We start from the raw sequence: 17,084 nt of genomic DNA, 5'->3' as shown, positions 1-17,084 counted from the left end.
CTGTGAGAGGAAGTCACAACCAAAAGTGATGTCTTGAACCATATTTAGACTATTATGGGGCCTGATAGTCACCATAATGTCACCCAGCTAGTCAAAAGTAAGCAACACTTATAACTGGGCAAGGGATGCCGTTTTAATCAAAAGTGACCCACTCTTAATTTTGGAGACAGCTGCAGCTTCCCCAAACTTACCTTCTATATTTCTCTACAAAGAATAAAGATTTGTGGCCAACAAAGAATCCCCATTGGTTGGAGTATTTCTTTGTTTATCACTTTAGCCCTATGTTCCTCCCACAGCGTAGCCATGGACGGAAATATTTTGGGGTTGTACCTCTCTGTGTGACATTAAGGTAATACCATCAGAGGCCTTGGACAGCGACCACTGTTTGCTGGCAATGAACCTGAGAGGGACTAAGGATAATAAAGTGATGGAAAACCAGGAAAGACATAAGGGTATGCAAGTTGAAGGAGGAAGAAAGCAGGCTACAGTGCCTACAAGTAGTAAAGGAAAGCATCCCAAAGGATGAACCAAAAATGGTAGATGAGGAATGGGGTAGGTTCAAGGGGACATTAGGCAAGCTAGAAACAAGCAAAAAGAGTGGTGGCTGAGGAAAGAAGAAAGTGGATGGAACAGTGGACCAGAATGATGGATGAGGATAGTGAAGGTTACAAAATGGTGTTATATGGGAGGATTAAAAGTAAGAGGAAGAATGGTACGACAGATTATGCTCGATTGGTCAACAAAAGTGGACAAGATGTAGAGAATAAGAAGGAACTCAAGAATATGTGGAAGGAGTATTTTGAAGAACTTCTGGACCCGATTGGAGACTGGATGAGGAGGAACAAACTGAGAATAAAAAAAGAGGAGGGACAGCAAATAGAAAAAGACGTTACATGGGGAGAAGTGTGTCAGAAGCCTGATGTGGACCAAGTGTAGCGATGCAAGGGGTACCCAATTTGCTATAAAAGTCAGTAAATTACTCAATGGACACTATTTTTCAGTACAGGTATTTCGTTCCTTCCAAGCAAGTGTTTATTCATGACATCATCATCCAGACACAAGTTGACTGTAATCTGAATCAGTTTCATCAAACTAATATCATCTCTCAGGCAGTAAAATTTTATTGATTATGAGATACAAGTTCTTGAAGTTTATTCAGAATCAGAAATGTTTAGTTAGTAATTACGTGCCATAATTTATTTGTTTCATATAAAGGCGTTTTGAATTTGTATGCATAAAAAAAACTGTGAATTTATGTTCGGCTTTTACTCTGAGACAAGTTATCACTTAGAGTGCTAAAAGTGCGCGTGTACAGTTCGCTGACTTATGTGGTAAATTTTATTTTGTGATCTTGACCCGAATGGAGAGTAAATCCAGTTTCATTCAAACTATACGTGAGATAGACACATCAAGTTATTACAAAAGAGTCGTTTAGCCTATTAGGGAAAACTGAAACCTGCACGCTCGATTTGAAATACATTACACGCCAGTGCGTGATCGAGCTGTCCAGTAAATTGCATATAATAGTTATAAATGCATTTTGACTTAATGCACGAAGCTGGAAATTAATTTTGAGACAAGTGCTGATTTCGACAAAAAAATTAACCGAAAGTTTATTCAAAATATTGAGGTCCAGTTTTAATTCAGACACGTATCACCATGTTAATTATGTTGCCTAGCAACACTGTAAAGCACAACACTGTAAAGCAGCTTAATTAATTCATTAGTATTATTTGTGACATAGTAAGGCCCATTACACACACACAAAATGTTACACTAAGTTTGCTGACCGCATGAGAGTATTTTTCTCTCCATAAATGCCAATAAACCAGCAGTTTCAAAAGTTAAATTATTAACTGTTGTGTAACTTCATTGATTGTCCTACACCACTATGGAACTTGTTGTATCATGTCTCTTCACAAGAAGCCAGGATAAACAAGAAAAAGGAAGAGACTAAAAAAGAGGCATTGGTATACAGGCATGTACCCCAAATCAGTAAAAAGGTTATATACCAGTCGTAAGTCATACTATGTCCCGATCCTGACTTATGCATCAGAAACCTGGGTTACGAAAGGAAGAGAGAAAAGCGAAGTACAAGCTACTGAGATGAAATCCTTCAGAAACAGTATTGGAGTGACAAAGATAGACAGGTTAAGAAATGAGAGGATCAGAGAGTTGATAAAGGTGGAACCATTACAGGAGGAGATAGAGAAATCAAGGCTGAGATGGTATGGACACATTAAAAGAATGGAGGAGAAGAGTATACCCAGGAGGATACACGAGATGAAACAGGAAGGAAAGAGACCAGGAGGAATACCGAGTGGCAGATGGCTGAAAGGAGTAGAGGAATGTGTCCAGAAGAAAGGAGAAAACTGGACCAAGGTCAAGACAGAGAGATGGTGGCAAGACAGAAGATGATGGAGAGGCCTGTGATCCATACAGACCCGACCAGAGTCTGGAAACTGTCCAAGATGATGATGTCCTCTCTATGTTGAACGAGTTCTTTCTTTGTGAAGCAAATGCTGGTGTCAGCGGAAGAAAGCTGCTTCTGCTTCATCTGTAGTCCCCTGCCATGGTATAACCCACTCCGAATGGGGCCTCTCCACGTGGGTGTCACCAAGCCTCAGCAAAGGCTGCCTGGCCAGTTGTGTGTTCCTCAGAGTCTCTGTGCCCCATTCATGACAGTAACATACTCCTTATACACGTTGCGTTTCGATCTACACTTCTGAAACATTTAGAAGTGTTAGCAGGCTGAGCTCAACAATGGGGACCATGTGTTTATTAATGAAAAGGTGTAGAGAGCACCGGAAGTGAATTGGAAAACCAGAATCCTAAATAAAGTACCAGGTTCAAGTGGGGTCAACTCCAGGAAGACCATCCGATGGAAAGACAGGGGGGAATGGGATAGTGGAAGTATAGGCTTGCAGCACAGAAAGGGCAGTAGTGCTGCAAAAGCTGGTCCCTATGGTAGCCACACACGTACTGACAGAAAAGCTGTGAGCTCCTTGGGGTAGCAGGGGGAGGGGGAAGGGGGCTGTGTTGTATCAGTGCTTGCCATCTTTCCACTTTCTTTCAAGTTATGCCAGTCACAATTACTTTTGAATCAGCCAAACCATCCTCTACTAGTTTCATCTTTGGCTGCCTCCCCAGTTTCTTCTTCCAGTCACCAAAAATAAGCTTAGCTTGAGAACACACTGTGTCCTTATCGGTAGGACAATTTTTCACTCGTACTTGATTATCACACCCTAATTTTAACATTGCTTCCATCTGAGTAATAATACCATAAATTTACGAATGGTACTTGAATTCAAAGATTGAGCATTTTCACAGCTTTTAGAATTTTTTCATTACCTTTTATAAATGTTCTGACTGTTGATTCTGGTTCACAAATTTTAATTTTTGTGTTGAAGTCTTTGTAATATTAAGTTTATATTTCAAAGATAATTTTTTTGCTTGTTTGATGTAAGTGAATCACATCTGCTTTGTTTGGATGACAATGAGTCTATCACTCAATAGTGTGGATAAAACGATTCCACATGCAACATGTCTGAACCTGTCGTAAGCCTAACACTATGTGGGCGGAGTGGAGGAGCAGAGGTGCATGGCACTCAGATAGAATACATCATATCCCGGCATCTTTATTTTCTTAAATATGTATCAAATGCCTTATTACATGTTTGTAACAACAAAAATAATCAATTATTGATAATATAATGTAAATGAGTAGAAAAAAATCTACTCAAGGATTTAACTTTTACAAACTTTCAGATCCAGTGGCTCCTTCTTCTGGTAGAAGAGTTTTAGGGGGCGATAGAGGGCTAAAGGAAAAGGGCTGGAAATGAGGTACAGTTCAGGAAAGTCGCCCAGAATTCCAGATCAGGGGAGACTTACCGAACGGGACAAGAAGGAAAGAGTCTTTCCTTCTCATCCTGTCCGGTGAACGGACTTGTGAAAACCAAGGATATGCTGGAGGGAAAGTTCCCACCTATCTACTTCTGGGAGAAATGTAAGTGGAATGGGTGTTTAAATTATTGGTGCTGTGGTGGCATTACGTTTGATAACTGAGAAGTCAGGTTTGCATTTGGTCAGAATTTGGTAGCAGTTAGTAATTGTATCACAGCTAATACATCATGTAATTGCTGTCACATGTGGTTCTACCTCTTAAGGGATTGGAAATGCCTGAGAGTTGAATGCAGTTAGAGCCCTTGCACATATGCAATCCACAGGGTAAAGACACATTTGGTGTGCCACAATGAGAACAGCGTTGGATTGGGATACTGTATAGGTTGTATGGACAACAGTGCACTATTTTAGATATAATGAGGGTAAGCTTATTTTGGGTATGATATACCTCAACTTAAGGGCACAAAGAGACAGCCCTGACAAAAGACGTGGTTAAATTTTTCAAGATCTGGGTTGTAAGTGGTGATTACTCAGTGATTGATGACAGGTTTGTTGCTATCATGAGAAGAGACCTTCTGGACTGTTTGGCAGATTACTGTCTGCTTATAAGGGGCCTGGCAAAGTTATTGGTTTATTGGTAAACATCTGCTTTCCACTACAGATGTTGTGCCCATAAGTGCCAGATCATTTGATGAGGGACTTTTTAATGTGGAATGGGTGACAACTGTAAAATTTGAGGTACTGTTAGTGATGTTTTCATGCAGCTGTCCAGGATGTTGATAATATTCTGGGGAAAAGATCAGAACCTATGCTTGCCATGGACCAAATCATTATGTCCACAAACCTAAATCAGAAAGTGTTTTACAAATTGAGTGCATAGGAATGATTTCGCTATGTGGCCTATACACAAATTAGCACAGACGGGTGCCATGTAGGTACCCATGACAGAGCTCCACAGGTTTGTTTTTAGACTTAGCCCTTGAAGAAGAAATAATTATAGGTCAGTATGTGGTTGGCCAAAAGAATCAAGAGAGAGATCAATAGAGATAGTAGTAAAAGAGTAATAATGCTTAGGTTTTACTACATGAACAGTGAAAATGTAGTAAGCAATAATTTTTTTTTTTTTATTCCGATTTTGGCCGTCTAGGGACCGCGTTAAACAACTATTTTTCAATGTACATTTCTCCTATTGCACTCCTCCTCTTTTCTCTTCTGCCAATATGTCTTCATCCTCTCTCTGTGCTGCTCCCTTCGGTCTTCTGTCCACACTGTTCCTCCAGTTCTTCTCTTCTTCACTTCAAATCCTTCAAAATGTTGAATTTTGTCTCTCATTAAGTCTCTGTTGGTTATATCATCTTCTCCTATACCCATCTCCTCTAAGTCTGCTTTGACTTCTTTGAACCAGGTAATTTGGGTTCTGGGGTTCTTGTCAAAAAACATGAATATTTTCTTTGTCAGCCTTTCATCATTCATTCTTTTCAAATGGGCGTAAAAGCTTACTCTTCTCTTCCTCATAGTATCTCCCACGTTCTCAATTTTGTCATACACTTCTCTACTACTTCTAAGCTTCCAAGTCCCATTCTCAAACCTCGGCCCAAGTACTCTTCTAATGATTTTTCGCTCCTTTTTTGCTATAGCTTCCATTTCCTTGTTAGTGTTCATTGCTGAACATTCAGATGCATACAGACACTCTGGCTTAATCACAGTGTTGTAGTGCCTTATTTTTGCGTTAATTGATACTGACTTCTTGTTGTACACATTCTTTGTTAGCTGGAATGCTATTTCCATTTTTCTTGTTCTTGTTTTATTTCCTTCTTTATCTGAAGCATTGGGCTGGATGATTTCCCCTAAATATTTGAAATTAGAAACCTTCTTTATCTGGCCATACTTTGTAATCATATTGTTCGGTACCACTTTTACATTGGTTAGGTACTCTGTCTTTTCAAAGGAGATTTTCAGTCCTGCTTTTTCTGCTGTTTCATTCAGAATATTGATCTGTTTGACTGCTTCTTCCAAACTTCCTGCCAGAATCGCTAAGTCATCCGCAAAAGCGAGGCAATCTACTTCTAATCCATCTTTTATTCTTCCTAATCTGATTTTTTGTATTCCTTCTTCAGTGAAGAAGTAAGCAATAATATTTTTCCTTTTGTCATTTTATGGTGGGTGTCAGAGAGAGAAACTTACATGAAGTTTGGAATTGTGTGTAAAGTTTGTTGGAAGTCACTAAGTTCTCTCAGTCTGAAGTACTGGATGAATAAAGTCTGGTTATTTGCATGCCATCAGTTACGCTGAAAAATTCATTCATTCATGTGATCAGGCCCAGTGGACCGCACGCCACCACAGTAGAACTCTCCACCTGTCTCTGTCTTCTGCTATCTGTCTCCAGTTTTCCATGACTCCCAGATGCTACAAGTCTTCTCTCACTCCATTGATCCACCTCTTTCTAGGTCTTCCCACTGGTCTGCTGCCTGAGGGGATCCAGTCCATTGCAATTTTGGGCTACCTTGTTGCTTCCATTCTAACTACATGTCCAACTCATTGCAGTCTTTTGCTTCTCATCACTCCTACGATGTTAGGCTCCTTACAGCTCTTCTGTGTTATTGCATCTTCTCCTTTCTCCAGTAGTCTGATCTCAGACTAGTCCAAATATTTTCCTGAGGGCATTCCTTTCAAATGTAAGCAGTCGGTTGAGGTCTTGTTTTCGAGTGCTCCAGGTTTGAGAACCTTAATGTCTTATGCAACACTAGCTTTAGTTGTTGAGAGACACTTCTACATTTTAATATAGGGTCTAGAGAGTGATAGCAGCTGTTTCCCACCTGCAGTCGTGCTTTTATCTCTGCTTCAGTTGATGTTACTTCTGTGAAAATTGATCCAAGATATTTGAACTCTTTCATGTGTTTATACCTGGTGTGGCTCATCATTAAATCTTGAGAGTTTTGGATCTTTTTTCCTATGGTCATATACTCAGTCTTTTCAGAGCTAATTTGTAGACCAATCCTAACTGCCAATAACTCCCAAGTCTGGATACTTCTTTTCAGATCTATTTGTGTGCATGCAAATATTTTTTTTTAAATTGGGATAATCAACAGACAGATTTCACAAACTGAGTTATTTGAGGTTCATTCCCCCCCTCCCCTTTTTTAACCCCCTTCCTGCCCCTCCCCTTTTTAAACCCTCAGCCTCTCGTCATTTGCGTCAACTTGGTTGAGTGATAATGTGCACTCAGGCACAGGATGATGTTGAACAAATTACGTTAATTTTATAATAAATACAACGAGAGGGGAAGTTACAAGGGACAGAGGTGGATTGCGTAATGTAATACTATCTGTAACACACAATAATTTTCTTTATACTTTCTTGAATTGTTTCGAAACAAGCCCAAGTGCATTACTGACTTGTTTCCTTTAAGTTGCATCATTTAAAGGGTATTTTTAAGGAATATTTCATTGGTGCTTGGAGGAATGTATACATATCAAAAACTAAAACACACAGTATTAGTGTGGGATGTCAACACTGTATATTCCAGTTTTAATAAGAATGAAAAAAATCAATTTTTGGTATTATAATGTAAATGGATAGATAAAAGATCTCCTCTACAAGTGGTGGCACGAAGACACAAACACAAAAGGTTTTACTTATGGAAGCTTTTGGGGCCAGTGGCTGCTGCTCCTCCTCCTGGCGGAAGGGTTGAAGGGGAAGGAAGAGACTGAAGGAAAAGGAACTGGAGAGGTTCAGGAAAAGGGGTACCGTTCAGAAAAGTCACCTAGTACCCCAGATTAAGGAAGGTTCTTCCCTCCCCTCCCCTCCCCTCCCCTCCCCTCCCCCTGTCCAGTAAGTCTTTCCTGACCCAGAGTTCTGGGTGACTTTTCCAAACTCTACCTCTTTTCCTTAACCTTTCCAGTTCCTTTCCCTTCACCCTCTTCCTTCCCCTACAACCTTCCTGCTGGAAGAAGGCACCACTGGCTTCAAAAGCTTGCATGTATGTGTTCTCCTGCTGGCACTTTGTGAGTAGATGTTTTATCTATCCAGTTACATTATATTGTCAGTTTTCAATAAGGTATATAATTACACCTCTTTCAGATTTTTTTCCAGTGAAGTTTAAATGGAAAGTGTTGGCAATAACTGAAGATAAAATAAAAATCAAGTATAAAGTTCATAAATTTTTGCCCAAGTTTTTTAGTAGGATGTAGCGTGTCAAACTTTTACACTCTTTCCATCCAACTCTACTGTAACATGACTAAATTTTTGGATGTGGAAGGTTTTCAGAATCCTGATATTTCAGTCTTTGATAAAAATAAAAAGCTATGTAGCTTCAGGTGTTCAATCTAAAAGGAGCCATAAAACTCAGGAATTTCTGCATATAAAGAACCATTGAAAACTTTTTGCACAACAAAAGTAGTTTACTTATCTTGCTGCACATAATGATGTTCTGATAATTTTAGGATATCATAAGTTCATTGTATGGCACTGTAGAGTTGTTTGTATTCCCAAACCTGATAATTATGCCTGTTCACTGTAACGGGTATGTAAAATGTTGATCCATCAGAAAACATATCCCCAGTACAAGAGTAACAGTATTTAGATTTGATGCAATATTTCAAACTGGCAAGGCTAGAATTTTACTTTCAAGTTTCAGCTTCTTCTGTTTTCAAGTACGTAAGAAAAACAATTTTTGAATAGCCACCCCAGGGGCTATTACCAAGATATCTCTGGCCACAATTGCATTTGCTATTTTTTTACTGGCTGCTGCTTACACCAGTCAAAGTGTATTTGAACCCTATGAAATATTCACACTTTTTCTTCAGTTAATGCCAACTATGTATAAACTGAAAACTGAATTCTAGCAGTAGTCAGTAGGAAAACGAGGTATTCTACGGAAAATCTAAAAAAATGGCATTTTATTGTAGATATGCTGTATCTGTTACAGAAATTCATTTTTGTATTATGTAAACAGCAATGGTCCTTAATGTCTTTGTGCAGCAAGCATGTTTACATCAATTTGCAACTGATAACACACTAGCAATATCAGTGTTAATTCAATTCCCCATTCAACATTAGGGAGAAAAAACAAAGCTGTAATATTTGCAATGTCTTATCTGTATCTGTATGTGTGTGTTCAGATGTGGATTTGAACATTCCTTCCAATTAACAGTTCATTTTCTTAACTACTGTACCACATCACTTTGTCAGAATACATGGAAGAACTAGCTCAGTGAAAAAAAAAAGCAGGAAATAAGTAAACATAATGATAATAATAAAACTTTTATTGAAAGTACAGAACATCAAATATCTACCCATTGTTTGGTGGAAGATATGCCATTAACAGTACCTGACATTGTAATAACACCAATATTTATTAACACAGAATAACCACAGTATAATATCTTTAATACAAAATATGTACAAGAATTCTTATTAATATACTATGTTTTGGGATTTCTCATTTAAATTAAGTTTGAATCTGATGTCTGATTACACACACATCAAATGGGATGCAAATATATCTCAACAAATTGAGGTCTATAGCAGGAAAATTGTATAAAAAAATCACTTGTGCAAAGAGGTGGAATCAAACAATTCAAATTTATATAAATATCAGACCTGGGAGTGGAGGTGTGTGTGTGTGTGTGGGGGGGGGGGGGGGGGGGGCAGAGGAACAATAGCCACAGCAAGACACAGCCCATTACACTATTAAAACCTTGTCATGAGTTACAAAGTCATGTGTATGGGAAAGAGAGAGAATGGATGCTGAAATAAAATTACACTGAATACTAACTGTATTGGTTCCTGATATTTACATCATAATCTGTCCATCATTTTAAAGGAAGCAGTTAAAATTCCTTAGCAGTTACTCTAAAATATGGTGGAAACTTAAGCATTGTAGAAATTTCTGTGCTATTCTTTTTGTCATAACCTAAGATTATCAGTGTATATACTTCATAGTCCAAGTTATTACATGTACTTGCTTCTCAGTCTTATTTTACAGAAAAGATGATAAATTTATTTCCTGGACTCATTAAGAGCAGTTGTGTAATGAACTGCTCACAAAGTCAAAATATTAAGTATGTACACACATCGTACACCAGTAGTTATTGCAGTCAGAGATAAAAAATTATGAAAACCAATGGCACCTTGGTATCCATAAACAGTGCTATGAAGGATAATGAAACATGAGAAAGGTTGGGAACCATGTCAAAAGCTTTTGTGGAATGCACATAAAAATATGTAAATTGCATTGAAAGCTGGAAGAGAATAAGCCAGAGGGTGAAATGATATACCAAACTCCCACTGCGTCAAAAGTGTGGAAATAAAAAGATTACATAGCAATATTTAATTTATTGCATTTTAAATTCAGAATGCAAGAAAATGTGAAATGGTTATAGCAAATAGACTCCCACTTTACTGTGAATCTGAAAGATTAACTTATGATGTAAGAAAAGTAGTCAACAGTTCTTAAGAATTGTGATAGCTGGAAGGGGGAAGGTAACAGTAAAGAAGCAAATACTTAAAGTTGAAGTCCAAAACAATCAAATTGTGTGTATTTTTCTGAAGACACACATATTTAATACAATTGGAAAAGGTACAAAAGAGCAGAGAGAAGATGAGTAGCAAATAAAATAAAATATATGGGGTTACACATAACAACAAAACATAAAATTTACTGTATTTGCAAAATCTATAAAAATGCCTCAACTATACGGAAAGTAATCTTACAGTAACTTCTTCCACTATTTATAGACTGCAGTATTTGTTAGTTTTTGTTTTATATTGGTGACATTAAGAAAAGTTTATATTTTAATAAGAAAGCCTGGGCTGAATGCAAACAATGCCTAGTTAGTGTTGTCACTCGGGCAGTGCTGAAGAATATCGATTTGAAGTCTGAGTATACAGCAAGAAGTTGTCTTTTCTAATATCACAGTTTGTATTAAAGCTTGTTTTGAACTTTAATTTTTGTGAAGATAATTTCATAGTTGGATACTGCTGTAAATTAGGCAGTACTGGCTGATTATTTACAATAACTATGTCCTAGATCTACAAACAAGACTGTGTTAACCTTGGTGATCGCCTGGCTGGTGTAGAATGAAGAGGTGTCATGGCCTTTATAGGTGTTATTGGGTGCCGTCCTGCAGCACTTCCTGAATTCCTGTATGGCTTCAGCATTTTACTTGGAGATCGCAACAACAATGAATCTTTGATATGGGGTACTGGTGTCTGATATTTAACTTCAATGTTGTTTCGCCCTGCCACTACGTTTCCCACATCCACTCTATTCCGGACTTTTAATGGAGAAGAGACGTCTTTTGATGAGTTGAGGTGTGATTGTTTTCTTAAGATATCTTGACACTTTTGCGAACGGAATTCTGCTATCTTATTTCTAAAAAACTGATCATCTGTGGCTGCAAGGTTTTCCTTTTCACCATTTGCTGTCTTTGAAGGGGTGGTTTTATTAAATCTTGAATGGCTGTGCTGTGATTTAGCAACTTTGCAACTGTGTGACTTTCTCACCAATCTATTTTTGGGTGAATTCACATGACTGCTTAAAATTGCACTTTTTGACAAAGGAGATTTTGACTGCTTATGTCTAGTTTTTCTGGAAGTCTCTTTTGGGCTTTTAGCGTGGCATTTCTTTTTATTTGAAGTGGTTGTACCGTGGGTAATGTTTTTAGTAGTTCTGTGAACAGTAATTATCTTAGAGTGCTGCTGACCATTAATCACGTCCACTCCTTTCAAACTGTTAATCCGTGTTCTGTTACTGATGGGAACTGGAGTGTCCAATACACCAGAAATAGCATCACCAATATAATTGTCAAAAAGTCTCATTCTTTCCAACACCATTCCAGCATTTTCATTTCTTATTCGGGCTACTGATGCCCTACCTGTAACTGGAGCTTCTCCATGAACAGTTGGTGTCTTGGGCAGGTGCGTTTCAGCTGAAAACCATTGGTCGCCATTTGAAACAGCAGCAAAATCTTCACTGCCTTCCAGCATAGGTTGGTGTGTAACAACACAATGGTTTTGTTCTGCAAACTGAGGGGTGCTGGAAACAGTCATCATTCCAACAGATGACTCAATTGACTTTCTTCTCTGTAAGAATAATTGCTGATCAGATAAAACTGGGCTCACAGTGCAAGATAAATTTCCAAAAGTATCATTTCCAGCAACACAATTTTTGGAGACAGATGAAGTCACATCTGTATCAATACTAGATTCCCGCCCATGATAAGATGATGATCTACGGCATGGACGTCGTAGACCCGTCAATACTGTATTTGGACGGCCCCGACGCAGTGCAGAGCCATTTGCGGTTGAAACAATAGCATCTGGAGAAGCCCACGAATTCCGCCGTAATTTTTGTGCTTCTATTTCTCTTGAACGCCTACGCAATGAGCCAATCTTACGAGCACTAGGTGATCTGATTGGTCTTGCTCCATCCAAACTTCTTCGTATACGCAGTTCACGGCTCAGTCGTCGAGCAAGTTGATCAGCAGAAACCATATCTTGACCAGGAGTCCCATCAAGACGTGCTTGCTCTTCCAGAGTACGCTCATAAGCAGACTGAACTGACAGTGTACCACACACTTGTTCATCTGAAGATGCATGATTCACATTGCCAAATTCTCTTGTAATTTGATTTTCAATTTCAGAAACTCTGTTCTTAATGGCTTCATATTCACTCTTGGGTATACGGACAAACTCAACAGAATCAGAGGCTGTGTTGTCATAGTCTTCAAGAGCAGCTCTTGAAAGTTTACCATCTACAATTGCCTTATTTAAATCACAGTCTGATAGATTTACAATGGCATGTGAGAAAACAAGATCTCCTGAAGAAGTGCTGAGATCTGGCATGTCTGTAGATTCTGAAGGAACAGAAACATCTAACGAGTCAAGTCGCCTTTTGCGGCGCCAAAGACCTGTGCTCCATCGTCTTTCCAGACTTGCTGTATGCTTTTGCAGCCAACTAGTTTCTTCTCTTACCTGCAACAATTATGGAAACTAGATAACATATATTCTCTAAAGTTGTGTGCAGTAGTGTATGACATTCTAAACTTCTTTATTAACCTTAGATTCTAGTACAAAGAATAAGATATCTGCACCGAACTGTTATTTTGCAGTCACAAAACAACTTCAAATATCGCTATTAAGAGACAGTATGTTAGCTTTGGAATAAGATACTTTCAGAAAATTAACAACAAACTGTCTCTTGATAAATCAATCAATCTAGGTTTTACTTGCCTGGCTGGATAAGGAGTGGGGTTTCTTTCGATTTGTTGATGCCATGCATATCTGATCTGGACAGGTTTCATTCCCACTTCTGCTGCAATTAAGATAAAATAAATTTCACATCACTGCGTTTGCTGTATAGATAGTTATGGGAAGATAATTAAAGCTTCTGACGTTACTGAAAAAATTAATTTGTATTACAACTGTAAATTAATAAGCACAAGCTTAGTTATTTAGAAAACATTCTCATCTCTTCAGTGTGGAACTGTAACACTGTTACTAGTCATAGTGTTACAGTCATTAAAGGGAAGTAGAAGCAAGCAACTGCTGAAATATTGTTCAAGTGCTACTCCTGGACACAGTAATGAATATGGTCAGTACATTAGAACCTGTATTATCTGATCCTCAATTAACTGACTCCTCAGATTATTTGTCCATGTGCCCAATCATCTGTCTGTGCTCCACACCTAACAGAATGTCGGCTTATCTGTTATCACAACAATCTTCCATCTAAGACATGATCTTCGTGCATGCTCAACTGACAGACAATTGTCCTGTCAGAACGTTTGCTTCATTATACTCTAATCTGCTGCTTTATTTGTGCATTTTTTAAGTTTATTATTATATTCTTTTAATTACACATTTGCAGATAGTTGTTGCAGTTGTGATTCAGAAAAGCAATGGATTCAGAAAAACTAAAATGGGTACAAATCAGAGTAGGAAACATGTTGTGTGCATAATCGAACAAAAACTAAAGTGTTCTGCAAACACTTACAGAGGTGAGTCAATTACTAGCTTCGCTTCTGAAATGGATGTCTGAGTGATGCCCATTAATGATTGGAAAAAATCCAAGTTTAAGTGGTGAAAATGCTTTAAAAACTAGAAAAGCATTGAAAAAACCAAAATCTGAGCTCCTGGATGACACTGTGTGTCTATGATTTCGTCAGAAAAGAGCTGGACTCCTCTTTCAGACGCTATCGTAAAGAAAAAGTTATTCAGTTACACCAAAAAGTGGGGGTAGGGGGGTGAAGAAGATGGATTCCCAGCAAGTGGAGGTTGTCTTCACTGATGGTAAATCTTCACAGCATTATGCAAGTTGCTATTTCAGGTGGAAAACTTTCTGTTGTTGATGATGATGATGATGATGAAGGTAGGGAGTTTGTTGAAAAAAATTTTAAAAAAATAGTCTAAGAAAATAAATTGGTTATTGATCAATTATACAACATTAACGAGAACCAAACAATGAAATGTCAAAAAATGCTTGCCTCAAAGAATGAGACATTCACAGACAGGAAACTAGTAGCAAAGGACAGGCTGACCAATTGCAACATGAGGCAATGCAAGAGGTGAAAGAAACCAAGAGCATCCATAAACATTCAAGAGTGCACTCAAATATTTCGAACAACAGCTAACTACTTTAGTTATGGTCATATTGTGGACAAAACACCTTTTACACTTCTTTAAATAGATTTTTATTGTCTAAAATTTTCTGTTTTACTTTCTCTCAATTAGAAATGTATTTTTTACTCAACTCTGATTAATTACATCATTTTGAACTCTGCAAATGATTTGTTTCGTTCTCCTCTGATTATCCGACCATTCTAGCATTTCAGGCACTGCCTGGTCCCAAAACTCACAGATAATCACGGTTCTACTGTAGATAGCAAAAAAATGTAAGCTGGCTGATGAAAGCCTGAAGTAATAAATAATAACAATTTTCCACTAGGGTATTAAACATGAAATATCATATTGCTAGGCTATATTTACAAATACCAGAACGATAAGCAGTCACCACAGCTACATTGGTCAATGTTTCAACGGAGATCGCTGTATATTGTACTGGGACTTTGTTCACCTATATGGGTACATGTTTTATTTTTTCTCTGTTTATTTTTATGCATTAATTCGCCTAAGTAATTTACGGCAAAGATTAAAATGCAGTATGTCCACCGCAATCAAGGCTGTGCAGATAGTGAGGAAAAAGCACTAAGAACATTAATTTTCTTGCGTTTGTAAAAACTCTTATGGGATGTTTCATAAATCCTGTAAAGTGTCTTATGGTCCATAATAGAGATAAGATGTGAATTTCTGTTTAGTTCACTAACGATGTGAATTATATCAATTATTATAGTAATAAATTAATTCTTAAAGAAATAAGCTAATGTCACTAATTCTTTATTTCACCTGATCTATCTATGTGTGTCCCCATACCTGCAATACTTCAGAGAAGCAAGAAATTTAAGCAAAGCAAGCTGCACGCCATAACATTGTCTTCAAAGAAGAAGATGAGGAAAATAATTTCATGCCTGGCTGGAAGAAAAATCATCTAATAATCTAACATTACACATTAGAGATTTTTTGTGTTATGAAAAATCATAAGCCTAACTGTCTGAAGTGTGCGTACCTGTGCGCAAATTAGTTGAGACACATGCTCCTGAGCGTGCTTCTTGTGCAGTGCCAACAAATTTCTATCGTATTTATTATTCTTAAAATTAATAATTAACCAATAGAACTGGTGACCTTTCCCTGGATGGTGCCAGATAGATTAAACAGGCGAAATAATTAAATGATATAAAACCTGTTGAGCAACTGTCTATTGTACTAATTGTTTCTTTATTTACTTCATTTCATGATGGACAAACACCACATGGTATGCATAAATGACGTATGGTTAACCAGGGGAATTTTACCAAAAATCTGTTAGAAGATTGTCTATAAGATAGGAAAGAACTCCAACTTATTGCTTGCATGACTGCATTTGGAAACACATCTATCAAAAGTAGTTTCAGTATCTTACCCCTATCCAGTCATAAATCTGAAACATTTTTTTAAAACAACAGATATTTGGGTTAACATTATTCTGATTTCTTTTCGAATTAGATAAAAAAATTGTAAATGGCAAAAATAAGCTGCAATTCTGGTGAAGGATAAATCATACATTGATTGGGAAAATTCTTGCAATCAATTTTAAGATTAAATTTAAATTTTGTTTCATATTTATAACTTTAAGAAAGACTTGCAAGATGGAACCAGTTGAAAAGATAGTGCTGTCTAATGAAAATAGCGTAGACACACACAATGTTGCCACAATGGGTGTGTGACAAAAAATGTCTATCATATCGACGGCAGCTCGGAATACTACACAAATTCAGTTTATGCTGATGACAGTAATGTCTTACCTCATGATGCTACCATGCTCATGGTAGAAGAGAGTAATCCCCAAATCTTACTAAGAAGCATTTTCTTCCATGAAGCCAATGAAAAAAGCATTAGTGTGGAATAAGTAAATTTCAAGAGAATTTGTTTCAAATGTGACTGAACAAGACACAGTAGGTACACAAGATGGTTGTGTGCTATCAATGAATTCAATGCAGGACATGTATAAAGCCTTTACTAACCCCATGAAGAATTTATTTAATAATTTTCTAAACAACAAACCAACAAAAAATTTCATTATTTTAAAAATGACCTATCACAGATGTTCGATCATTTAAGTCAAAATCTACACACTGACTTTTCTAATGATTTAACATGCAAACTTGCTGATATGGGGAAGACATTGAAGGTGTAATTATTCACTGATTTGTTTCAGGAGATAAACAGCCTAGATCAAAAATGTCATTTATACAGGAGGCACAGCCGCAAGAGGCTCAGTCAGAAGCTTCAGAAATTTATAAACTATGACAGTTACTGTTAATGGGTTGCAATCTTTATGTAAAGATTTAACGGAAGAAGTAGAGGAGCTGTCAGTAAAATTGAATAATTTAGATTTAGGCACTAAGTTCATAAAGAAAGCACAAGGAAACATCATAAAGGAGGTAAAGACTTTAAACAACAGAGCCAAAGCAGGAATGTTAGATAAGGGTACAAACCTCACACAGAAGGTCGTACAAGAGCTTAAGACCTATGTTGAGGCAATTTAAGAGGTACTAAAGGAAAGAGAAAATGAACTGATTGCT

General features: G+C 37.5%; 1 protein-coding gene across 5 annotated transcripts in view; it reads right to left on the bottom strand.

The window, feature by feature from the left end:
- Positions 1-9,183: 9,183 nt before the first annotated feature.
- Positions 9,184-17,084, bottom strand: part of LOC124612987 (rho GTPase-activating protein 11A-like) — a 98,078-nt gene continuing 90,177 nt past the window's right edge. For 2 of the 5 annotated variants that reach the window (XM_047141524.1, XM_047141527.1), the window contains 2 exons: positions 13,138-13,219; positions 9,184-12,879 (listed from right to left, as the gene is read on the bottom strand). In XM_047141524.1, coding sequence (XP_046997480.1) covers positions 10,936-12,879; positions 13,138-13,219 — 2,026 coding nt within the window. In that variant the 3' untranslated portion in view covers positions 9,184-10,935. The remainder of the gene's footprint in view (positions 12,880-13,137; positions 13,220-17,084) is intronic. The other 3 variants (XM_047141526.1, XM_047141528.1, XM_047141529.1) reach the window with 2 other exon arrangements.

Source organism: Schistocerca americana, chromosome 4, assembly GCF_021461395.2.
Source record: "Schistocerca americana isolate TAMUIC-IGC-003095 chromosome 4, iqSchAmer2.1, whole genome shotgun sequence".
In the NCBI taxonomy this organism is placed as follows: domain Eukaryota; kingdom Metazoa; phylum Arthropoda; class Insecta; order Orthoptera; family Acrididae; genus Schistocerca; species Schistocerca americana.
Note: the sequence above shows the minus strand (reverse complement) of the source record. Positions and strands in the feature narration are given on the sequence as shown.